Source organism: Corvus kubaryi, unplaced genomic scaffold (genome assembly GCF_017639235.1).
Source record: "Corvus kubaryi isolate FWS band 111438036 unplaced genomic scaffold, C.kubaryi_AGA036_p1.0 74, whole genome shotgun sequence".
Lineage (NCBI taxonomy): Eukaryota > Metazoa > Chordata > Aves > Passeriformes > Corvidae > Corvus > Corvus kubaryi.
The window spans coordinates 10,358,981-10,385,089 of NW_024582061.1; the positions used below are offsets into that span (position 1 = coordinate 10,358,981).

A 26,109-nucleotide genomic window follows, 5' to 3' on the forward strand; every position below is an offset into this window, starting at 1 on the left:
ACTTGAGGTCATTTAGGGTTACTTGAGGTCATTTGGAATCATTTGCGGTCATTTGGGGTTACTTGAGGTCACTCGAGTCCCTGATGGGGTCACTTGAGGTCGTTTGGGGGTCACTCGAGGTCATTTGGGGGTCACTCAAGGTCATTTAGGGTTACTTGAGTTCATTTGAAATCACTTGCGGTCATTTGGGGTTACTTGAGGTCATTTGGACTCCTTGATGGAGTCACTTGAGGTTACTTGAGGTCATTTGGGGGTTACTTGAGGTCATTTGGAATCATTTGAGGTCATCTGGGGTTACTTGAGGTCATTTGGGGTTACTTGAGTTCATCTGGGGTTACTTGAAGTCATTTGGAATTGCTTGAGGGCATTGGAGTCTCTGATGGGGTCCCTTGGGATCACTAACCCTACCCCTAGTCCTAACCCCAACCCTAGCTCCAGGCGCAGCCCTACACACAGCATTGGGCTGAGTTGAGTTCCAGCCATGGAAGCACGAAGGCCGCACAGTTGTTGCAGTGCCGCGCTCCCCTTGGCATTCCTTTCACAGTGCCAGTGGCCCTGGAGCTCTATGCTTGGTGGTGTTCTGAACCCTAACCTCAGGTGTAACCTTAAACACACTCTGTTGTGTTTGCAGCAGGCCGTTGACGTGACTTCTGAGCATGTGGGGGAGTTTTAGGCTACCCAGAGTGTTTTTTTTTTTTTTTTTTGTGGGTTTCTGTTTGTTGTTGTTGTTTTTTGGGTGTTTTTGTATATTGCTGTGTTGCAGGTTTGGTTCTGTAACCAGGCAGAAACACCAATTTAGTGTAGTGGTTTGGTCCAAGATACTCATTACTGCTTATCTTCTGTGAGATAAGAATTAGGAGGAACGCAAAGCAGGCACCAAACTTGAAAGAATATAAAGAAGTTTATTAACAGACCTAAAAGAGGAAAAAAATTATACCATACCTTCAGAACACTTCTCCCCCCACCTTCCTCCCTTCTCCCACTGACAATGTTCAAAGACAACCCTTAAGATGTTCAGTCTGTTTACCACTGCCATAATAACCTTGTTCAGTCCATTTAGAAAGAGAAGTCTCTTCTTGCTCGTGCTATGAAAACATTATCACAACGAAACAGCCGCCCACTCCAAATATTGTTCAGTCCATTTAGGAAGAGGAGTCTCTCTGCTCGCATGTGAGTCCCTTCCCATGACTTGCAGCTTTTCCCTTTCGAGGGTCCACTCTTGAAGTTTTTTGGGGTACAATTTTAAGGTTGAGCCGTTCAGAAACAAAAGTTCTCTTCACCCATCTCTGGGAGCAGTTAATCTCTAAGAACAGAGGCCCTCCTCCTTCCCTGGGAGCAAAGGGTCTTCCTCATCTTCATCTCTAGGACTATCTCTAGGAGCATCTCTAGGAACTGAGGTTTCCCCTTTCCCATTTGGAGCAAAAGTCCTCATTGCTTCCATCTCTCCCTGTCCAAACTTCTCATGAAATTACAGCTGCGGCAGCATCTGCCTATCTCAGCGCAGGTGCTTTTGCTTACGAGTTGAACACTCCACCCCCCATATCTTCATGAAATTACAACGGGATACTCTGATATATCATAGCTTCACAACAGAATTTCAGCTTTAAGCATCTCCTCTTTCTCCTCCCTCAGGTTTTCAGCTCTTCACAGCACTAAAAGGGTTAATCTCACCTAGGCCTTGCAGCTGGAATGTGGCTTATCACAGTGGAGGGGGGGGGAGCTGAGCCACTCCAGCTGCCCACAGCCCTGCTGTGGGGGGGTTCCACGGCTGGAACAGGCCCATGGCTCCAGGATGGCTGTGGCCCGGCCTGGCCCCCGCACGGGCCCCGCAGCCACCTGTCCCAGCGCTGGAAACGAGAGAAAGCCTGTGCCTCAGGGTTTCTATTCTTAAGTGTGGATCACAGAGGTGGTCACAACTTTTAAGTGGCTTAAAGAATTGTCCATATTCAAACTGGCCAGCTGATAGGTTCTGTCAGGTCACAGAGGAAGCTGTAAGCACCCCTCTGCAGAACATCCCTTCCAGGACTATGCTTGCTAACCTATGACATTCTCCACCCCTCACCTCTGTGAAGACACATTTAAGAATTATTATCAAAATTACATTCAACTTCCACCCCTCGACAGTTCAGTACAGTTTCAATATAAGTTTCTCACTATCATTCTACTTAACTTACGACTTAATACTTGCTTTGCCCAGTATTTCTCCTAATTCTTATCTCTCAGAAGATAAACAGTAATGAGTATTTTGGACCAAACCACTACACTAAATTGGTGTTTCTGCCTGGTTACAGAACCAAACCCGCTACATGCTGTCATCATCGTTGCTTGGTTTGTTTGGTTTTGTAATGGCAAGTTTTTACTACCTGAAGAGAGCTGCTTGCGAGTGATACCATCCCAGAGTACCAGAAAAGAGTGAAGAGAGCTTAAGGAGCAGAACAGAATGGTGAGGGAGACCATTCCAGCAACACTGGGGTGGTCAGTGCATGCCACAGTAGCGGAGATTTAAAAAAATAAAGCAGCACTGCCACTGCAGCATTTGAACTCTGAAAAGTCCAGCTTCACACTCAAGCTGTTCTCCCAGAGGAAAACACTCCTGCGGTCCAGTTACTTTGCTGTGTGCTGTGAAAACTCTCTCTTGAAAGAATCCCCTGGGAAAAAAAACCTGACTCACCTTCCACCTGATGGTTTTAAATATCACCCTGACAATCATCCAAAATCACCCCTGCAGTGAGGTTTGACATTCAGATTTTACTACTTCCGTGCAGGTGGTGTTTTAAGGTTGAGCCGTTCAGAAACAAAAGTTCTCTTCACCCATCTCTGGGAGCGTTTAATCTCTAAGAACAGAGGCCCTCCTCCTTCCCTGGGAGCAAAGAGTCTTCCTCATCTTCATCGTTAGGACTATCTCTGGGAGCATCTCTAGGAACTGAGGTTTCTCCTTTCCCATTTGGAGCAAAAGTCCTCATTGTTTCCATCTCTCCCTGTTCAACTTCTCATGAAATTACAGCTGCATCAGCATCTGCCTATCTCAGCGCAGGTGTTTTTGCTTACGAGTTGAACACTCCACCCCCCATATCTTCATGAAATTACAACGGGATACTCTGATATATCATAGCTTTACAACAGAATTTCAGCTTTAAACATCTCCTCTTTCTCTTCCCTCAGGTTTTCAGCTCTTCACAGCACTAAAAGGGTTAATCTCACCTCGGCCTTGCAGCTGGAATGTTTCTTATGTGGGGGGAGGGGGGGAGGTGGGGGTGGGGGTTGTGGAGCCGAGCCGCTCCGGCTGCTCCCAGCAGGGCTGTGGAGGGGGTTCCACGGGTGGAACAGGGCTCATCGGCTCCAGGATGGCCGTGGCCCGGCCCGAGCAGGGCCTGGGTCGGGCCCGCTGGGCCCCCACATGGGGCCCGCAGCCACCTGTCCCAGCACCGGGAACGAGACAGAGAAGCTCTGCCTCGGAGTTTTCTATTCTTAAGTGTGGATCACAGAGGTGGTCACAATTTTAAGTGGCTCAAAGAACTATCCATATTCAAACTGGCCAGCTGATAGGTTCTGTCAGGTCATGGGGAAAGCTGTAAGCACCCCTTTGCAAGAACATCACTTCCAGGACTATGCTGGCTAACCCATGACAACAAGAACTTCGAGGAAGTACTACGTTCTTTCAAGATGCTACGGCAACAACTGCATCTATGTTGTGGATTTTTTCCCCCCTTACCTCAATTCACCTGATGATTTTCCTGTTTTTTTTTAGTTGTGTGTGTGCAGCGTCACTGCTGATAGCGCTGGAAGTCAGGGGTCTTCATCTCACTTCACAGGAAGGGTAGAAAACGTGTTTATTGAATCATAAGGAAGGAAAGGTCCTTGAGAAATTTCCCATCTGTCTACGCAAATCGTAGCTCTTACAGTGTTCAGTTGCAATTTTTTTGTGATGGAAACAGCATGGAGAAGCAATCAACATCAAATGCAGCTCACAGGGAGTGACAGATTCCAGGAGGTTGTTCTCTTTCCTACCCAATCCAGCACCAAGCATCCACTCTCATTTTACTTGCTAAAAAGGGGGGAAAGCAAAAATAGTACCTAAAATTAATAAAGTGCATGTAAAAACCATAGGACTGGATACAGTGGAAATGAACACGTGTTTGGGTATGTCCAAAAGGTCTCACTTCTGACAGGCAATCCCCGGGACTGCTTTGAGAGGGGACAGGTACTGACCTAATAAACCAGAGCAAGCGTAAATACACTTGTTCAACGTCACTGTCTACATTTCACTAGAAGTTACTTACTTCTTTTTTATTTAGTTGGTTCATTTAGATCCAGTTTTAAGGAACACATCTATTGCCTGGAGCCTCAGGACTAAATATTGCCATGTTAAAAAAGCTTTTATGTCACGTATTTAAATTCTTGCGTGGGTTGGATGTTTGTAGGGTGTGAGGCCTGTGGACCCTGTGTTCAGCAGTCACCACTGGCAATCCCTGAATGGCTACGCAGACAAATGTCATCTCTCAAATGACCCTGAGACCTTACAAGCTGAATTTAAGATGCTGGATTTAAGATCTAGTGGGCGCTTCTCTGAGTACACAGAAAGTTCCACAGATTTTTATTTTTCCATCCTTTTGACTTCTACCATGTAAAGGCCAGCAGCTGGAGTTTGTAACTCTTATTTGTAGCAAGGAGGATAGCAAATTAACTGAGTTAATTCCCCAGGAAAAGGGGGATCCCATTAAGGAATGATTACACTGCCACTTTTCTCAACCACTTTTAGCCAAAGTTGTTCCAGCTGTAGCTGCATCAAAGCTTTTCTTTTATGTTTCAAGCTATCTTAGTAATTACTGTAAATCCAACCCCATGAAGGCCTGAGTGTCTCTGGCCTCTGCTCATGGGGTTGAATTTCACCCACAAGGGGAGAATAAGTTGGTTTGTCCCTTTGCTTGTGTAAACTTTGATTCCCCCCCCTCCCCCCCATTCTCTACGAATTATCATACAGGCATTTTAAATTGCATAAGACTATAAAGCACATGCACTTCTAAAAGGCAACCATTTAAGGAAACAGGCGACAATTAATCTGTTAAGCCTGAAAACCAAATATTAACTGTCCCACACACCTTAGAAAAAATTCAGCTGTGCCCCAATGAGGTGTGTGTATACCTATGTGACAGAGGTGCGTTTGTAGGGAGGGGTTTTCTGAAGTCTGGTTCTGAAGCCTGTTGGAGAGGATGAAAGTTTGGTAAGAAAGTTCCACAGGTATGTAGGCTTGGCAGAAAGAGCTCTGAATGTAGAAACTGAGGATGAGATAGAAATGAAAGCAAGTTTTGGTATAGAGTAAAAGATGTTTTGCTGAAACACTCAGCACTAACTGAGAAGGCAAAGGCTGGAGATGAGTTGGAAGGAGATTTTTAGGAGTAGGACAAAGGTATGTGACTACAAAGACATGTTTTTCACCAAGTAAATAAGTCTCAAGAAGAGCATAAGTAAATAGAAAACATGTCTTTACCAAAAAGAGAGATATGGCAGGCAAACAAGAAATGTTGATGTAGCAAGAAGAAGAAGAGAGGTCTGAGAATTTTCTACTGTAAGCTTAAATTGTAACTTACTTACTCTTGTGATTGGATAATAATGACTATAATATGGTGATGGTGGTAGCTATGATAGGCTATAGGCAAATGTAAAGGTATTGTGTATGGTGCTTATTGGTTGTTCTGTGTTAAGATACTCTGCAAAGAAAAGTATATAATGCTTTGTAACTTGAACAGAAAGCGGCTCCAGGTATGCCCACAGCTGGAGCTGGCAGCTGTAGGGCTGGCTCTGGATACCCACTCCCTGAAATGCTGTAACTTCGCCTATGCAAGAAAGAGCTTTCAAGAGAGCCGCCTGAAGTGCAGACAGCCTTTGTGAGCCCTTCTCCTATAGAAGCCCTCATAACCCAGTTTGCTCAAACATCTGCCATGCTCTAGGCTGCCAAAGAATACGGATTATTGTCAGCCTGTGGTGTTGTGGTCTCTACGGGTCAGACTGCAGAGTGACACACAGTGGTGTGCCCATGCTGCTGCAGGCCATGAAAATCTCCATGCTGGTACAGATGAATTGATTTCAATCACAGACTATTAAATTACACCACACCCTAATTAAACTGGTGTGACTTTCACAGGGGAGACTGCTGATTTTAGACTCGCCCCCTTAATCTTTGTGCTTAGTGCTTTGGCTGATTGCTTCATAGGAAACACTGACCACAGCTGGTGGACTAATGAAGGTGGGGCTCCTGCCTACCTTGAATCTGATGAAGAAATTGTTTTAGTGTTTTAGGTGTTCTGTGCATCTGCCGTGCTCTCCCTCTGTGAGAAGCTTCTGGTACTCTCCTTGCAGCACAGGCAGAGCAGAGCGTGTGCCCATGAAGCTGCAACTTCAAGTCAGGACTGGAGATAGATGTGAAGAGGGGCTTGCACAAGCTAAAGCTCAGACACATGAGGTGGCTGGGGCTGGCAGCCTGGCTTGTTCCTTTACAAGAAAAAAGCTTTGGGCAACTGGGATAACAGTGCTTGAAGCTGCTGCAACAGCACGTTCCTGTGTGTGCCTACCAGGCTTGTGAAACCTCAGGAGAGCTGGGGATGGATTCTGGCTGAATCATCACCTACCAGTCCCTAAACAGCATTTAGATCCACAGGAGCTCCTGGTGTGGTGGTACCTACCTGCAGGGCCCTGCCCTTGGTCTCGATGGGCAGTGTGACTGCAGAGATGGCACACACGATGCACACAGAGGAGAAGAGACACAGGGCCCCAATGAAAGAAGCACTCATAAGAACCTGCAGGCCAAAGAACATCAAACAGGAGCTCGCTGGTGTGGGGGGCTGGCACTTAATTAGCAATTAAGAGTGGACAAAGGGTCACAAATGCCTGAGAGACTCCACAATAGAAAAAAAAGTATCTTTTGAACCTTAAGAGCTTTCAGAAAGTATCCGATATTAGTGAGCTGAACTCTGTGATGACAGATACTCAAAGCTACATCTGGCAAAGACCACCCAAGTACTCTGGACATGGGACTGGGGGGGAATTGATTACATCCTCCTTTTTTTTTGGATGAACTTCAGGGGCATCTCTCTGCATTTGATAGCAGTGCTCAGCACAATGTTTACCAACATTATCAAGCATGCTCTTACTTGTGATATAAATGGGGCCACCATAGCTCCCACACGGCACAATGACCCACTTGTCCCCATCCCCAGTGCTCGCATTGTGGTGGGATAAACCTAAAACAGGCCAGAAAGATATTGGATTAGTACAACAGCAATCCATGATGTCTATACTTGTTTTCCTTTTTAAAAACTTTTGTTCAGAGAAACCCATTGTCTTATCAAGGGCAGCTAGTGGGATAAGATGTGAAAAGAAATAAAAGCTCCCTTGGGTCTCTTTTGAGCCACTACAAATCTGTCGTTTTTTGCCCTAAGTAAAGTTTTAGGGCAAGTCAAAGCTGGATGTGATTCCCCTGCATTTGTTTAGCACCACTAACCACCACTATCTCCTGGCTCTATGACCAGAATCACAGAGGTTAGGCTGGGTGCTAAAGGAAGAATTCCATTAGTACTGCTGGGCCCTGTATCTGGAAAGCAGGAGGACAAGGTCTTGTCTGCAGCTTTCAAGTCTGCCTATTCATTTTTGTCAACAGCACTTTTGTTTAGAAGGAGGAAAAAGGAAAAACAGATCCCAGTAAGAAATCTCCAGGCTTAGAAGAATGCACTTTGTGTAGTTTGTTTTTCACTTTCTCCCAAACACCAATGTGCCAATAAAACACTTAAATATTAATTTTTCTGAACTTTAAGTCCTCTTAGTATCAACAGATTTTAGCAAGTATACTCACATAAGCCTTTGTTTAAACACTTTACTGGGCCAAGCAAATGGAGTAAATTAACTGAAGAAGAGTCCAGGCACAATTGTGAGTAGAACTGATTTATGGTATGGCTGTTACAGCAATGGTCTTCACATCAACAGCAAATAATTCAAAACTACTAAAATTTTTGTATTTATTAAAGCCTGGTGCAAGTTTAAATATTACAGGGCACTATTAAAAGTGCAAGGGAGCTGCTTCTGTTTGCTTTGGATCACTTTACTCAATCAACAAGGAAATCCATTTAACTCCATACAACTCTTTTTAAAAAAAGAACAACAGAAAACCCAACAGAAAACCCAGCAATTTATACTTAACTCGCAGAACTCATGGTTCCAAAGTTGTATGAAGGACAAACTCTCGGAAGGATTAAAACTATTTGTAGACAGAACATGGCAATTTCCATTGGGTGAAAAGAATTGTATATATAACCCAGGAAGCCAGAGATACATAGTTCAAGTAAGGGGACTCTTAACTAGCCCATAAACTAGCAGGCAGCATCCCTGGGTATTCACAAATGGTATTTCAAGCCTCCAGGCAGCCCCACATACCTCAAGGAGAACTCACCTCTGCTGTGTAAATGTAGATGGTGTTGAAGTTTGCTGAAACCAAGGCACGCAGCACGAAGAGAAAGCCAACCATGTCTGCGCTAGAGAGAAAGCCAGTGGAGCAGTGTTAGTGTCACTGAGCAGCATCTGTAGAGATGCCAGAAAGAAAGAAAGGGGAAAAAAGGGAATGAAAAATATAACTTCTTTCTGGTGGATGTTGTTAGTGTATTTTTAAATTTTCTGGACTATTAAAATGCCTTAGGACATATCACCATGTCCCGCAGCCATGGGGAGGAGAGGAGAGAAGATCCAGCAGGCAGGAATTGTGCAGCAAGATTGATCTATTTCATTACTTTACAAACTCTTTTATAGACTTTTTTCTTCATAGTCTAATTGGACAAGGATCAGCCACCCCTTGGGGGTGATTGGCTAAAGTCCTAAAACATCCATTGTCAAAATATTTTTCTACTATACTATAAACAAGACTTTTCAAGGCTGCAGGTGTTTGGTTGTTTACAGAACTCTGCTACCTCTTCTGTGAGAGAGAAAAGTCTCTCACGGACTTAGAAAATAGCAAGAAAATCCTTGCTAGCAGCATTTTTGTATCCACACTGGACTGTGCTAGAAAGCAGCTTGTTGGATGCTTAGGGGAAGCCATGTGGGCTCAGTAATACAAGTGAGCCCCTCTGCACACCACTGCACCACAGCACCTGCTGCCACAGCTTTCCCAGGAAAAGGAGAGCCAGTCAGAGACTTTTCCCAGACCTACAAGAATTACTGGCCTGACAGACCAGTGACCTGAGAATACCACAGCATACCCTCAGCATTGCATACCCTCAAACAAGACCTAGAGTCTAAGCCGGAGTACCTCGAGGTGCAGATATTAAGGAGCAGAAAGAATAGAGCTGTACATCCCATGGTGATACACAGGCTTAGACGTCTTCCGAGGAGATTGATGCTGAGAAGGTTCACAGGATTTACTGGAAATAAAAGGGAAAACCATAAAACATTTGATGATCTAACTGCAACGCCTGTCTGCCTTGACAGACCTTACACAGTGTGACTCAAAGATACCTCTCTGCATCCCCAGTGCCTACCAAGTGTTCTGTAAAATGCACAGACCCTGTCATTCTCTTCCTGTACCCTGTAAAAGCTTGTGATTTGCCCCATACCCCTTTCTTTTCACGCTTCCCCTCAGATGATAAAGCCTGTGCTTCTTGAAATTGGCTGTGGTGAGGCAGGACACCAATGTCTGTCCTGAGCCATGCAAGCGAGGCACTGCTGGGTGAGCAGCACAGGCCTGGGTGGTTTTGCTCGCTCTGGCCACAGCCCAGCCAAACACAAGAGCCTGAAGGTTGCCCCACTGAGAGCCCTGCTGAGCCAGGAGCCACAGGCTCCTGGCCTGTATCCCAGAAGCTGCCAGCAGTGCCAGGTTCTCGTCGGCCCCTGGCATGTCACCAAGTGCATGCAGAGCTCAAACCTTTGCCGGGAGCACTGTGAGAGGGGAATGGCAGGGCAAGGGTGGGGGAAGAGGTTACGTGCGATCTCCCCGACGGTGCTGATGATCATGGTCTGGTAGGCAGCAGGCCCAAAAAAGTGGCAGTGGCAGGGGCTGTGGCTCTCCTCAGAGTCATCACCAGAGTCCTGCAGTGGTGGGGCCGCAGAGCCACAGACGAGGTCCCGCTCCAGCAACTCAGCACTGGCCAAGATGACGCCGTAATAAGCGAAAGCTATGCCAAGCCTGTGGGGAGAAATGCTGCAGTGAGGTGCAGCTGTGATGGTGAAGGCGAGGAAACTAAAATGCAGCAGGTTTTGGGTGCCCTGGGATCTCTGCTGCTGCTTGTACCAGCTCTGCATGATGGACCACCTTAGCCTGAGCACAGCAGTGGCCACTGGTCACTTGTCCCATGGCATTCCCCTCCTACGTGTGTCCATGCACTGCTCTTCCTCAGTAAACCCCACCCCAGCTCATAGGTCAGCTTTGTATTGGGTTTGCATGGCCAGGTTTTGGCAGTGGGTGGGGACTACAGGGGTGGCTTCTGTGAGAAGCTGCTGGAAGCTTCCTCCATGCCTGACAGAGCCAGTGCCAGCTGCTGGCCAAGGCTGAGCCCATCAGCAATACTGGTAGTGCCTCAGAGATAGTATGTGTTAGAAGGGGAAAAAACTGCAAAAGTAATGGCAGCCAGAGAAAGAAGTGAGAACATGTGTGAGGAGCATCTCTGCAAACACCCAGATCAGTGAGAATGAGAGGGAGGAGGTACTGCAGGTGCCAGAGCAGAGATTCCGCTGTATCCCATGGTGAGGCAGCTGTGCCCCTGCAGCCCATGGAGGTCCATAGTGGAGCAGAGATCCATCTGCAGCCTGTGGAGGAGTCCCATGCCAGAACACGTGGATGCCTGAAGGAGGCTGTGACCCCATGGGAAGCCCATGCTGGAGCAGGACTTGTGACCTCCTGGGGGACCCACACTGGAGCAGCTCATGAGGAACTGCAGTCCATGGGAAGGACTCCCATTGGAGCAATTTATGGAGGACTGTTTCCCATGGGAGGGACCCCACACTGGAGCACAGGAAGAGTGTGAATGTCCTTATCCTTCCTACCCAGGGATTTTCAAGAGGAGTTTTCATTAACTGGCCGGAGAGGCTCACACTGCACCCTGGCTGGCTGTCAAGAACACAGCATTGGTGATGGCAGCCTTGCTTTGTCATTACCAAGTATTTCAGAATATGCCTGATCATAAGCAGGCTGAAAAGTAATTTCCACTTTTTTATCCCCCCCCAGAAGTTTCAGAAATGAGCAGCAGAATCTGGGCCACCTGGGAAGGCAGGGAATGCTGGGGGGGATGGGAATGCAGACCCAAGAACATTCCAGGGACTCCTGGGAGGACTAGGAGGCAAAGAAAGATTAAAAAAAAAAAGATATTTCATAACACTCATAGAAGTCAAGGAGAAAAAAAACATAAAAAATTCAAGGCCTGACTTCGCAACATTTTGGGTCAATGGGTTCCCATGGACCTATTATTTACACGTTTCCATTCCAGACAGCAAAGTCAATGAAACATGTATTACCCTTGCAAACAGCTGCTGGGAACACTGCATGTGAAACCTGTCTCCTCCACCTTAATTTCCCTCAGCGAGTAGCACTGGTAATGGTGAATGTGTTTCTGCTGGAGCCCCCTCTCACTGGTCCTTTGGCCTCCCTTGGGGAGAACAAGTTTACCCCAAGGAGGGAAGCAGAGCTGCAGGCACATCCCACTGCAGGCAGGTGTGGGCTGTGCCCCGAGGCTCTCCCCTGGCTCCCAGGAGCCGCCCTGTCCTGAGCAAGGACTCACAGCAACATCCTGGAAGTCCAGCCCTTTTCTACCTATGTTAACAGCAACCAGTCAGGGTATCTGAGGTGTGGTCTGAAACAGGACAAACCTATGGTGATCCATGTCCCCATGGTCCCCTCCAGCTGCCAAGGATCTGCAGCCACCATCTGAGGCAGAGTGGTGTCCTGTTAAAGGCAGAGTCAATGGGAGACTTCTGCTCCCTGCACACTTTCAATTGTCACAAGACAATGAGCTGATAAGCAAGAGAAGAAAAAATTTACCATATGATCCATATCTGCAAAGTGGTTCTGAGGTATTTGGGGTGGATGAGGTCCTTGAATCTTCCCCTTCTTTCCTGCAAATCATATGATAGAAATAAAAGTTTTTATAAAGGCATCTTTTATACAGGAGCAAGTGTTCTGTGAGAGCAGCTGGCACTCCAGGCCCTCCTGTGCTCCCCCTGTCCCCAGGCTGCTGGTGGCACAGACAGAGGCACAGATGGTGCAACACGGCACCCACCAAACCTCCAGAGAGGAAAGCCCCGCTTCCCAAGAGATACCCACAGGAAGCTGCACTGCAAAGGATGGAGGAGGGGAGAAGAGAACATCATGCGCTCTCCTGGCCCCCACAGGACCCCCCCAGATCCCAGCAGTCTGGTCCTGTTGTGACGGTGATGGTGCCAGAGGGGGCCCTGGTTGCTGCCGGGGGCCAGCACTGCTGGGGCTTCTGTCAGCTCCCACTGGCCTGTGTGCTGCTCTGCCTGTGAAGCAAGCTTTTGGCCACACACATCTTCCTGGGAGGCCTGTAAGTGCCAGCAAGCAGAGACAGGCAGGCACTGGGGGCCCTGCCTGCCCTGCTGCTCCCCAGGATCCCTCCGCCGAGGGGAGACAAGGTCACAGGGATGGTGTGGGTTGCCTTTATTTTTATTTTCCTCGTCATTGGTTAAGACTGAGAGGGTGCCCAACTAACAAAAGCCCTTCCCACATCCAATGTGGGTCCATTACATAAATTCAATTAAACTACAGGGAAGCTTTAATCCTAACTAATTCCAATACAATAGCACCATCTTGCATGAATTGCTAAGGACAATACTTGGTGCCTGTGGGATTGAATAAGCAGAAAAGAGGTCCAGAAAAGGGATTTTAAAGAGCTGGATAATAATTTTGAGGCCCTGGACAATGGATTTGTCTAATCTTCCTCTCTTGGGGGTCAAAGGAGCCACCTGACCAAGTTCCCACCTATCAGTCAGCAGGGCTCACACTGGGGGGAAGGGGGAGAAGCCTGGGGGGCCGCTGTCTCCCCTACAGCACCCACATATGTTTTTGGGCATTTCAGTCCAGCAGTGATCCACTCCTGAGCTCCTCAGCTGCCTACAGGTACAGATGGTGGTATCTGTGAAATGGTCTCTCCTGCTCTGACCCTCTTCTGCTGGTCTCGGGGACCTGGGGTCTTGTCAGTGGACAAGCCAGGTCAGGGGCTGGGCAAAGCCTCTGGGAGCACTGTGTTGACCTCATGACAGGGATCCTTGCAGCCTGCCCAGTCACAGCCCTGAGAGAGACCCCAAGGGACAGTTCCCAGATCTCATGGCAGAGGGAACACCCCTGCAGGATGGGTGGGCAATAAGGAACAACATGCTTTGCCCTTTTTGTGGTAAAGGAAGCAAATCTTTTCTTAGCACAATATATTTCTGAGCAAACACAAATTGGGGAGAAAAAAAAAAAAGCAGAAAGCTCCATTCCATTTTGAAGGCCAGGATTACTGTTTCTCCGAAAGGAAACGACATCTCCATCACCACATCCAAGAGTTGTTTGGAAAAGAGCCAAGCAAGGAGGACACAAGAGGCAGAGCAAGACGTGGTTGGCAGTCCCTCTCCCTCTCTGAAGCCCAGGTGCCAACAGCCTAGCCTGGGGTGGATGGGCTGGGCAGCCTTGGCTTACCTTGGCAGGCTCCCTCAGCTGCCCCTCTGGCATGGCCACCCCATTCATCCTGGCTATCCTCTGCAGCGTGGCCAGCGCAACCGCCGTGTTTCCTGTGGTCATGTTGTACCGTGCTGACTCCGGGATGAACTGAAAGCAGAGCAGGAAGCCTTTCTGCACCTCTCTTGTCCTGCTCACAGCTTCCCATCACGCCCAGGAGCCTGCTCAGATCAGCACAGGGCACTCCATGAGCTGGAGCAGCCTTTTGCCTGTCCTTCTCCCCAGCCATGCCCTGGGGTACACCGTGTGTCCCAGCCCCTCCTACCCCACCCTGCCCAACAAATCCATTTGTTGGTCCAGCTCCTCAGGGGTCTGCCACTGAGGCATCTGTGTCAAGCACATATGAAAGGTGAAAGCCAAAGACACGGGTTTAACAAAAACAATCCTGAATTAATTGACACTCTAAAATGACATGAGGCACATATTACTTGCCCAAGCAAAAGTCTTGAAGACACAAGGACATTAATAAAAAGGAAGTCATGGTTGAAATGTAGGAACTAACTCATCACTATCATTTGGTGCTTTTTCCAAAATAAAATACCTTTTAATTAAATGGTGTCTCTATTAAATTATAAACAATTGCATCTGTTTCACTCTAATATGAATTAAAGACTCCTTTTTAAAGGTATGTATACTAACTCTGCCTTTTTTTTTTTTTTTTTCCCTGGAGGACAAACTTTTGCTTTGCAATTTTTCTGGCAAAAATAATCAGAGAAACTACACACCCAAGTTACACGAGTGTACATTTACAGCAACCTTACATTTGCCTGCCCAGGTGGACTTGTGCATTCACTCAGCTGCAGAAAGGGCTTTTACATCTGCATGGACTCCACCAGCCACAGCTCAGCACTGCAGTGCCCAGGAGCACTGTAAGCAGGGATTTTCCACATCACCCTCCACAAATCAGGTGATTCTCATGTCCAAGGCTGACTTTTCTGAAGCAGAAGGAAACCTGGTGAAGCTGTGGTTAACCCTGACACTCATTTGCTGTCTGAATACTTTACTGAGGCTGCTTTCCTCAGCCCTAGAAAATGTAAAGACTGAAGAGCGTGTGCTGTGCCCAGCATTAAAGCAAAAGTATTACTTGTGGTTTTTTGCACACCCTGCCTTGCCTGACTTCCTCTCAGTGCCTGGCCCATCACCACAATCCCTGGGTACTGCTGGCAGCCTGGACACTGGAACCTGGGCTGCTGGAGGGATACAGCAGACCAGTAAAGCCAGGCCATCCCCAGCAAGGTAACATCTCCCCAGCAGCTGGTCTGCAGCCCCACCAGGACTGCAGGACCCTACCAAGCCACTGGGTGAGAGGACTGAAGTGGAGAAGGGAGGACACAAGAAGAGCCCCAGGCTTGCAGGGGGTGGAGGGTGATGCCTCGTGGTGCCTGGGGAGACATCAGGGCAGTGGCAGTACAGCAGAGAGTGGGGAGGGGAGATCTTCCTACCTTGAACACCAGGATGAGAAGAATGCCAGGGATGGAGGCAATTCTGATCAACCACCGCCAGCCGACGGTTGGGTTCACCACTGACGCCAGGCCAATGATTAACAAGGAACCTGCCAGCCAGAACACCTTTCCAGGGGAGAGAAAGGGCTTAGAACATGAACTCGTGGCAATGATTTGTTTATTTTCTTCCCTTCTGGTCCGGTTCTGTGCATAGATGGCGAACCGTGCTAGGGAATGCGGAGGTTCAACAGAGCCATCCCTTGGCTGTCTGAGAAGCTGGGCTTGGGTTGAAGGAAAGAGGGAAAGACAAGGGTTTAGGGAGGGACAGTGGAGGTAGACTTAATTAGCTCCAGGTGAAAACCGATAATTTGCTGTGGCTACCATTGTACTTAAAGCCACTGCTTTTGTCCTCCCAGTCACTTCTCTGCTAGTGCTCATGCCCACGAATTTTCCTCTTGTCTAGGTCTCTTCAGGGAAATAGCAGATTTACGGGCTCAGAAGGCAAAACTAGGCCAGATTTCCACTGCTGAAAGTTGGTGGCTCTCCAGTAGACTCAATGCCAAGCTGTACCAACAGAGAATCTGTCCTCTGCTCTGCAAGTACATTCCTTCCTGAGGTTTGCTTGTTGCCATTAGGAGACACGTGCCTTTCCAGGGGATCACCCAAGGGAGCTCAGCCAACACAAATAACAAAAGCTGCAGCAAATTCATGAGTAGCCTGTGAGCAGAAATAACAAATTTCTGGGGAAAAATACAAGATTTCTCTTCTATGAATCTTTGTGTTTCTGATGACACTTTGGTAATGATGCCCTTGGATCCAAGAGGCTGCAGTGAAAAGCAAATTATCCCTGCCACCAAATTATCCCTTTCCACCAGGAGTTTGGCTCAGCAGTGGGATGAATTGGTGCACTCGGAGGGGTCACCACTGATCATCTGCACAAGCAGCAACTACCCACTGCAGAAGTCTGCAGTAAGCAATGACCCAGCAAGTGGGCACTTGCTAACCCTAACCCTCTCAGCATGTCTCAGGCCACATTTGGGACTATCTGTGCTAACCCTGTCCTGTACAAAGCCCCTGCAGAACCTGAGCACAGAGAGGAGCAGACTGGGACCTCACCTGGCAGTCACTGCATAAACCACTTTGACACTGAACTGTGCCATAAATCAAATCCCTCCGGATGGGAGAGAATTTTCTAGAAGTCCTTGCAAGGAGTTTCAAAGATAAACCGAGACTTCTCCTGGAGTTTCAATGCTGCCGGACAGTTGTTTATTAAATCTTATCAGAAGAACAGAGCCACCAGCGTGACCCAGGTACAGCATAGAGCACAGAAAGCAGGAGAGAAGTCCAATTATCAAGATTTACACAGCCTTTTAAAGATAATTTAACCAATAGTTACTAAAAACATATATTATTTTCACTTTCCTACCAATTATTCAGTAACACGGGCAGGAACTGCGGAATTCTCTATCCAGTCATTCCAAACTACTTTTACTGCAGAACATGGAGTAGTAGAAGAAGGAGAAGAAGGTTTGGAGAACAACAACAATCCTCCATTTTGGTATTTTTTACTCTTATCTATTTACTACAAAGAGAAGCCCAAAACCTCTAAATTTTTCACCCTGTGACAATCTTACATAGTAGTCTATCACCTAATTCACACCACTGTATTCTCTAGTTCTTGTCTGACTGTTGGTAATTTTTTCCAAGGTTTGAAGCTAAAACAGTGTTGTTCAGGGGGGTAAGAACCCTTAAAAACAGGCAGAGAAATATTCTCGGCACTCTGGGTTCCTACACCACTTTTATGCCTGGGGGTCCAAAGAGGGGGGGATACACCTCAGCTTGGAGTGGGCTGGGAATGCTAGTGGCTCCAGTGCCTGCCAGTCCATCAGCACTGGCCCCATTAGACCAGGCAGCCCCATTATCAGTAGGACAACCAAGAAGCTGGGTGTCAGCCATCGCTCAAAGTCCCTATACAATGTTTGGAGCATCAAATTATCTGAGAAGATACTGCCTCTCTCCTGTGTATGTCTTTAATAACACAGACAGCACACTCTGAGGTGCAGGAGGCAGCAGACACTCGCTCAGACCCAGACAAGTGTGGTTAGTCTGGGAGAAGTGCTGAAGTGCTGGAGACCTGGCTTCCAAACTGCAGGGGGACAAATCTCCCGGGACTCGGAGCTAGAAGAAACAGTGATGTATTCACTTTTACCTGAGACAAGGGCAACATGTATCCCCGGTATTTGGTGGGCAAAAATTCGGTTTTTATGATAAGTCTAGCAAAAAAAGAAGAAAAACAGCAGAAATACAGCTGCAATGAGAATTTCCATACAAATAAGTAACAGTTCAGCTCAACTCAGATTGTGAATACCATCTCTCTTCCACCTTGAGCACCCAGTGATGCCATGAAGATTTTTTGCCTTTTCTTTTATACCCCTTTTATACCTTTTTTACAGCTTCTGTATTCTTAGTTCTTTTTGCCTACAGTCTTGGACTTGTTTGTCAAGCTAAGAGACTAAACATTTTAGAAGCTTTGTAGTTAGGGATCAGTGTGCCCCAGACCCCAAGGTCCTCTCCAGAACACATTTTGTAAACTGAGATAGAACCATCCAGGGAAAGGCTCCTTGGGGAGGGGGACTCATTAGAGCCTCTCACTGGGGAATCTTTGATAGATATGCTAATTAGTAAAACCTATAATGTTATACCCAATCATTTGGGGCTGTGCACTGCGGTGTGCATTTCAGTGCATTCGACCTGGACATAGTGCACCTAAGGATCCTTAAAATAAATACCAAGGTAAAATCCCTTTTCCCCCTTCTAACCGTGTTTGACTCTTGATTTTAAGACCAGGAAAAGGCACCACCAGAGACCAGGAATCCCTGTCCAATATGCCTCCCACTCAGGCACCACATTACATGCAAGGGAAACCCAAGGCACAAATCCTTTCTAGCCCATGGCTGTGGGATACAAGTGGGTAAACACCACAGTCTGTACATCAGGAAACCTATGGGAAGGTCCTGTGGGGTGACTGAGGTGTCAGCACAGGCATAGATATGTTCATAGAAATGAACATTTTAGTAAAAGGGGTTTTTTTCCATTGAATAAAGAGAACACTCTGCTCCACTTTTTAAATGGTTGGAGTGCCCTTGGGGCAGGGGGCTCCTGGCACTGGCATCTCTCAAGTGAACTGTGCTTCCTTGGCTGGACAGAGAGAGTGAGGTGGGAAGAGACCCACACTGGCTCCTTCTGTCTCAGCCAGTGAAGTATTTTATAAAATGTTCCATTTCCCTCCATCATCAGAAGGCTCATTAGCAGCCTTCATGGCCAGGGAATGGGGGCCCTCCTGTGAGGGAGGCAGTGCACAGAGCTCAGCAGTTGCATGACCCAGGCACAGGTGCCTTCTCCTCCCAACAGCACCTCTCTGCCTCACGTTCTTTCCTTCAGCAAAGGGCTTTTGGATCAATGTGACCAGTTTGGGGCTTTCCTCTGTGGGCAGCAACCAGGCTTGGAGGAACCATGGAAGATGCTGAAATGTTTCCTTTGTTTCCATAAGAGAGTCAACAACAACAACAAAATTCTTTTTCCAGGCCCCTAGTGAAGTGATTGTTAATATTATGAATTTCTCCTCTCCACATCCCCCTTTCTGCCCCAACAGGACAGAAATTTCATTTCAGTGGGAACGTTTTACATCATTCAAAAGGAATTTTCTACTTAAGCAGAATTGTTGTGGCTTTTTAAGGAGGAAGCAGTGTTTACTCATCTGTTACCTGTCTAATTGTTTTTATATGTGCTTAATAATCCCTCTGTCACCAACTTCATGTAAACCAGCTGCTCCCCTATATTCCAGGCCTCAGGAAACTGCAAATTAGGTGAATGGACCAGAATCTAGTGAAATTGCAGAACGGCTTTCTGTTCCACGGCGATGTGGGAATCTGGTCCCCTTCCCCCTTCCATCCCCTCCCTTACCTTCCCTGGGAAGGCGGCTTGCACAGCCTTACCCTTGCGCGTGGCCTGACATGCCACCTCCTACCATGGCCCGCAGGAACACAAACCAGATGTAGGATGGGGCAAACGAGGTCAGCAGGGAGAAATAGGCTGCCCAGAGGAAGGAGAGCAGCAGGATCTGCAAAAGGGCAAGAATTAGGGTCATTAAAGCACAGGCTCAGCCAGGTGCACAGCTCCCGTGGAGCGCAGGAAAAGGACATGCAGCCCCCGGCAGTTGCTCACCTTCCAGCGGCCGTACCTGTCGGCCAGGAGCCCGAGCACTATGCTGAACACCATGTAGCCAAAAAACACCATCTGAGGGGGATGGAAACACAGTTGTGGAGGGCCCACTCCCAGCTGCACCAGGAGTGGTGCTCTGCTCCTTCAGCTGCAGCTGAGCTGTGTGCTCGCAGGGCAGCAGGAGGAACTGCAGTGCCCAGAACCACAAGTGAGTGGCTTTCAGGGGATGGCTTCCTTTGTGTAGGCATTTACTGCTGCATCCCTCAAAGCTGGGGGTGGATGGCAAGGATTTCAAAAGAAGCATGTGGAAGTGGGGACTTGCTTTGGCATTAAAGCTCTGGGCATGGACAGCTGCTCTCATCAGCTGGATTTCTGGTTGTCTACAGTTGTGGTACTGTTCTTATCCCTGTAAGGAGGCCCTAGGAATTTGTTTGGTTTGCTGGGAAATGTGCTTTCCAGAACCTGTGGTGGTGCCTATGACTGTGATCACATGCTGGATGACCTGTCTGGGGGGAACATGAGTCACTCACTGTTGTCACTAAAGCCACCTGCCAGTCTTGAAGCTGCCACTCGCATCGGATGAGAGGGGACACAACAGCTATCAGCATGATCTCCATGGCTTCAACCACCTTTGGGAACAAGTGTGTGCATTAGCAAGGAAGGAATCCACAAGAAGTCCTACAAGCCCTGCAGCCATGGAAGTGCTACCATGTCAGAACAGTCCTGGGAAGCCATGGTGCCTCCACAGTGGTCTGAGCCCTGTGCCTGATCTGGAAGATGTTGGTGACAGGGAGAGGAGGAGAGAAAGGTGCACCTAGAAAGCAGGTATAGATACACTGTATATCTAGCACGTTTGGAAAGAGTCATCCTTGGCAGAGAAGACTCTTACCCTGCTGTCTTAGTAGATCTTCACCTATCTCTGGAAACCAAGCTGCTTGGGTGGGTACCCGGCTGTGAATTCAGACATCTAACATGAACTCTTAAAACTGTTTTTGGTTAAAAACATCATTGCTCCATTGGCTGCTTGCCCCAGCAGCTGCCTTCAGTTAGGAATGAGCTGATGGTTTACACACAGCGTCAGACTTTTTCACCTCAGCTGCAGCGATCCTCATGGATAGACCCTCACTACATCTTTACCCCAGCCTGGCTCAGGCTTTTGCCCAAGTTCCCAAAATAGATACACAATTCACCCAAGACCATGAAAGTTAGGAAATTTGTCAGGTAGCTGGGTGAGAAGACATGAGGCCTTCTGAGCCAAATTGCACAGGGTTTGGGTGTCATGGGTATGGCATGAAAAATGCCACTGCGAGGCTGAACCTAACCCTCAGGCACCACTGAAGATGTGTCCTGACAGTGCTCCAGGGCAGGGGCCAAGCCACGATGCTCTGGGCCAACCTGCTCAGCTTTGCCCTGAAACAGGTCTGGCATCAATGGGGCCAAAACCTACTTTCATCAGTGATGACAGTAGCAGAAATCCTGCTTGAGAATGTGTGTGTGGAAAAAAACGGGCTGGCTGCAATATGTGCTTATGGTTGTTATTGCACAGTAATGAGGAAAATGAGAAGAAAGCTTTTTTCAGGCCAGTGCAGATGGCTACAGATACCTACCCCAGTGCTGCCCATGATGAGGAAAAGCATGATGTGGAACCTGCCAAACCCAATGGTTTCCACAGCTTCTTCCACTGTAAATGTCTTTTGCCCTGACCATGAAAAGAAAATTAAGACACAAAAACTGTCAGCAGTCAAACTGTACCTCCTCTTCGTGAAAAGTCAGCCTTTTTCATACTACTGTGGGACTGCACCAGGAAAAAGGCTGGAAACATCTACCAGTTGTGTGTCCACTGACCAGCCCCTGTATGTCCTGGTGGCCAGAAACAACAGGGGGTTGCTGAAACAGCAGCCAGTGGGAATGGAGGAAGGACAGCCTTGTACACTTGAAATTGCTTTGCAAACGGAATAACATTTAAAAAATTATCCCAAGTAAACAAACCCTCAAATTACCAATATAAACAAATGTTTACAAAAAGCAGAGGCCTGAGAAAAGCCAAGCCAGCCAGCTCTTCCCACTGCCATAGGCAGCAGTCACCAGCCTGGTAGGTGTGATAGGAAGGGAGCATAGGATGCTGATGTTGTGGCTCAATGTACAAGAGGTTTTAAGTAGCTGGAGTGGCACTACTGAGGAACCTCCCTCTACCCCAGCTAAATAAGGACCCAAATTTCTATTCCTGCCAATACAAACTCACCTTTTGGTGGTTCTTTTCCCTCTGTGTGGATTTCCTCCAAGCCAATAGCATTTTCTGCCTCTTTTGGTGCAGTGGCCATCTCAGCTCCTGCTGGGATCCACTGTCACTGTGGCCAAGGCTAGGATTTACCTGTGAAACCTCGCGACAGTCACAAAGTCACCTGAGCAAGAAAACAGCAAGGCAGTTCCTCATGCTGGAGGAGAAACATTCAGATACGGTCAAACATGAGTTTGTTTCATGCAGCTACTGGAAGATGTCCCTTGGCATTGGAGTTTTGGTGAAAACCACATAGAAACGTCCCAGGGTAAGTTAGTTGTACTGACAGAGATCAGTCATCACATCGCACTGACTGTTTTTATGGGAAGTCCAGGGCCTGCCTTAGGAAGTCTGCCTAGGGAAGGCTGGAGACCTGCTAACCCCAGAGAGTGTGTGACAGCTTCCCCAGCGCAGAGGTCAGTGAAATGCTGATGCTGCATCTCCAGGAGCCAAGACATGATACAATCAGTAGTAGTTACCCCTGTTGGAGGCTCCCCAGTGGGAGCTGGGTTTGAGTGGGCAGTAGAGGTGCTGCACTCTGCAATTGCTCAGCCTGGTGGGAGCCCCCACTGACGCAGAGCCAGGTGACCCAGCCAGCTCCCTAACCCCAGGATCTTGGGGGTGGCAGGGGTAGCACTGAGCTCCTCACCCAAGTAGCATCCAGCTTCCTGCTGCAAACCAGCCCCTCTGCCTCATCCCTTGCCACACTAATCCCCATTCTTTCAGGGTATCCATAACACAGCCATGCACTCTGGATTGCAACTGGAAGCTGGATTCCTCTGCCAGTGTTTCTGGCTCTCAGCACTAGATCCTTTGGCCTCATCACTGTTGCTTTTCCTCATCAGAAAAACTCATTTTAATCCCAGGGCAGGGATTAAGCACACTGCTGTAACCCACAAGCTTTCCTGCTGAGTGCATGCTCAGACACTGCAGGGGGCGGGGCTGAACACATCTTCCCTTTGCTGACACCCTCTCCTTTGATTACCTCCCTTCAGGAGTGCTGGGCTGGGCCCAGGCTGTATTCACAGCCAACCAGCAGAGACCGGGGAGGCTGCAGAAGGGCAAGAGCCGGAGGGAACTAATGGCCAAGAGCATGTAGTGAAAGATACAAACTCCCATTTGAGATAGAGGGCAGCGTGAACACAGAAAGCATGGAATTACAGTACTCCAGGATGGATACCTTGATACTATACTGAGGCACAGTTAGGAGGAGGTCATTAAGGGCTAATGGCAGATTAGTCAGTCGGGTCACATACCCTGACCTTGCTGTCACAGATCATTACAGTCCAGCACCCAAGAAGATACAAAGGATATTGGTTATATCTGTCTCTCAGCAATGTTCTTGGAGGCAGCAATAGCTGCCAGCAGCACGCAGTGCCACCAGCTGATCATGAAGGCCAACAGCTAGGGGCCATTTCCAAGTGGAACTAGCTCAACAGAAACCAAACAAGGTGCTTGGAAGAGCCCACGGGAAGAGGTGAAGATTTCCTGTGTGTCTGAATCGCCAAAGGCTTTGCAATAACAAAATCTGGGCGCCTGTTTTTCTCCTTTTCTGTTCTTTTATGACTAGGGACCTGTAAACACATTCAGCCCTAAGCTGCCACATCACACCTCTGGTTAAACAGACACTCTCCTCCAAAAAGTCTGTGGCAGGCACAGCCCACGGTGCTGGCAGGACAAGCATCAAGCCCTGAGCCTTTGCCCGCCCATCCTGATGCTGGGATACTCTGCTACTGTTTGCTGAGGGGTGTTGGAGCATTTCAGTTGCACTTACCCACTCTGGGCTATGTGCCACAACACTTCCACAAAAGGGGAGGGGAACCCTGATCCCCGGTGCTGCTGTGCAGAACTCCCAGCAAGGGTTCGGTGGTCAAGCAGAAGGCTGCAGTGCCACCTCCAACACCCCACAGTAGCCACACACCCTCAGAAGTATCAGGATGGTGGATAGTACCTAATGTGAGAACCACACTAATCTTAAACAGCAGCAGGTGAGCAGGTGGGATACATTCTCTAGCATCTCAAAAAACACCAGAAATCTGTGCAGGCACAGTAAACCTCACAACAGTTCCTACCAAACCTGTGTTTTGCTCATCCCAAACCTTTGCAGCCCTGTTTGCCTTGATGGAGCAGCTAGTGTCTATCTTCAAGGAGTCACAAATTTCCCTCTATTTGTAAATCTAACTAAACACCAATTACATGAGCCGAAAGAGCAGCAGTGGCACAGCTGCTCCTGGCAGGAAAAATAACAATCCTCCAGCTGATGGGAACAAGCAAGAGTACAGTGAAACTGCGGCTGAGGCCCATCAGAATGATGTCGTGACCCCGCTGCAGGGCTGTGAGGCACGAAGGGCACACAACATGCAGTGCTGCCTGTGACACCACCGGTAACTTCGTCAGTAAGGTCAGAGACCTTGTGTAGCTGACAATTTTCCCCACAGGTGAGAGTGGGGGTATCTAATCATACAAATAATCAGATGCCCCCAATACTAAGCAAGATTTTACTAAATATTTATTCCTTTATTTAGTGAAGGTTTCTTACCTCTGTGGTGTCTCAGGCTCGGAGGAGAAGACCTTTCCTCTTCTGACTGTTTCTCCTCTGCTATTTACTTTTTTACTGTGTTGGCAGTGCTGTGGGTTTGGGATCCAGCTCCCAGGAGTCAGGTTTCCTCCTTGCTGGGCACGGGCAGGTCCCTCTCTGCCTGCCTCCAGCACCCAGAGGTAGGAGCTGCAGGCAGGGTGCCCAAGTGCTGACCTGTGCTTGTCTCACGGCATCTGCAGGTCCTTCACAGGCATTGCCACCACGGGTGTTGGTGCTTTGCCCATCCCTTCTTGTGAGGATGACTCCAAGCAGATGGAAGGAGGGTGCTGGGACACATCATTATTGAAACACCAGCAAGATTTTATCTGATGGGTTCCAGAGGTAGGTCCTGCAGCAGTCAGTGCCCACATAAGGCACCTTTGCCACCCCCTGCTTGGGCACTGCAGCCACCAGCCCTTCTTAGGCTAGATGAAGCCAACTCAGGCACCAGCACCATGGGAAAAGTAAGGTTTGCTTCATCCTTCTAAATTTCTTGATGAGGTAGTAAAATGCAGGGAGTGTTCATGGCTTAAACTGCCGCAGTGATCCCGATTGCTATAAAGGCATTTGCGGTTGTTAAATGTTATACTGTGAACTGGTTAGGCTGGGGCTGGACTTTGTGATTGGTTAATTATAAGAGTTAAGGTTAATTAATGTCGGCACTCGAAGTGTACGGGTGTAACACTCCCATATAACCACTAGATGCCAATAGCCTGTGAGGTGTCTTACATCACCCTAACATCCTGGGACATGGTTGGTGGGCTCAAAGAACCAGCAGGAAGGAGAATGGAGGAGATGATTGGACAGGAACGCTTCCCGAAATGTGCCGGTGAGAAACCCTAAAAGGACCAGTGGGAAAGGGGATTGACAAACGAACCAAGCAGGGTGAACCAGAGGCTATAAGAACTCTTGCAGGGTTTCGCCCCACGTCCTCCTACCGTTACCTTTGCATACAGGGAGCACCCAGCCTCTCGAGAGTGCTGATCCTTTCTGCTTTGTCCTTGGGGTCCTGGGCCTGTCCTGGGTCCCCGCTTCCGGCTGCTGTTTGTGTTTTGTTTAATAAATCAGTTAAACTTGTTCAGGTGACTGCCCATTCATTTCACAACCTTGTTGCGCAGCAAATCTCAGCGCTATGACAGGTGTGGGCTCGTGACTAGGAATGTATGTGCTGACCTTTACTACTCCCCGTTGGTGTTGGTCTCACAGGGGTTTCCAAAGCCCTTCTGTTCTGAATACATACACTGAGCTGGCAGCAATGGTGCAACTGTTTTATCAAAGTGTGTAACTCCCACGCTGAATCTTACACTTCCAAGCATCTGGAAGATATCTGCTACCAGCTAGCATATGCTATCTCACAGCTTTATTTTATATCTTCTTCTTAATAATATCCCATATTCAGTCGTTATTGGCATCTGATGAATGAGATGCACGATCCAGTCTGCCAGATCCATACCATTATGTTTTCATTGCAAAAAGACAGTGTGTGTGCAATCACAGGAGGGCGCAGATGCTTCAGCATTCCAGCTCCCCAGCACCGAAGGGGAAAAACATGACCAAAATTCCAGTGAAATTCTAAGCCACAGAGATGAGCTTTCAGGCCCAGGTGTTTGGGATTGCACAAAGGGATACTATGTCTATTACATTTTTTCAGCCACCTTGTGGTATTTTAATTATTTGCCATAGAAAGGCAAAGGCTGCTCAGAGTGAAGCACAAATGGAAATGCCTACAGGCATGAAAGGTCCGGGAGAAACAAAAGAGTGGGAGTGAGAAGAAAGGTCTCTATGCTGGCCAAGGACATGATGGAGAGCCATTGTATGGGTAAACACTGAGGAAAGTGCTGTTTGCTGCAGGAGCCAGGTGCTGGACTCCAAGAAACTGTTGACT

At 48.0% G+C, this 26,109-nt stretch overlaps 1 protein-coding gene across 1 annotated transcript; it reads right to left on the reverse strand.

Moving 5' to 3' along the window:
* Positions 1-3,805: 3,805 nt before the first annotated feature.
* Positions 3,806-24,742, reverse strand: SVOPL (SVOP like). The gene is made up of 15 exons (XM_042051044.1): positions 24,186-24,742; positions 21,611-21,770; positions 20,976-21,067; positions 19,372-19,443; positions 19,143-19,267; positions 17,357-17,420; positions 15,148-15,273; positions 13,667-13,795; positions 12,011-12,084; positions 9,960-10,162; positions 9,290-9,401; positions 8,441-8,522; positions 7,149-7,238; positions 6,681-6,794; positions 3,806-4,045 (listed from the first exon to the last, which is right to left on the reverse strand). The coding sequence occupies exons 2-15, from the start codon at positions 21,687-21,689 to the stop codon at positions 4,034-4,036; spliced, it is 1,374 nt and encodes a 457-aa protein (XP_041906978.1). The 5' UTR covers positions 21,690-21,770; positions 24,186-24,742; the 3' UTR covers positions 3,806-4,033.
* Positions 24,743-26,109: the final 1,367 nt, after the last annotated feature.

Excerpts from the sequence above, each read along its gene's own strand:
- SVOPL (XM_042051044.1), bottom strand. The coding sequence starts at position 21,689 with ATGGCCACTGCACCAAAAGAGGCAGAAAATGCTATTGGCTTGGAGGAA. Across the intron at positions 9,402-9,959 it reads CACCGTCGGGGAGATCGCAC|TAAATCCTGTGAACCTTCTC; the intron begins GTAACCTCTTCC and ends TTTTATTTCCAG. Across the intron at positions 7,239-8,440 it reads TCTACATTTACACAGCAGAG|GTTTATCCCACCACAATGCG; the intron begins GTGAGTTCTCCT and ends GGCCTGTTTTAG.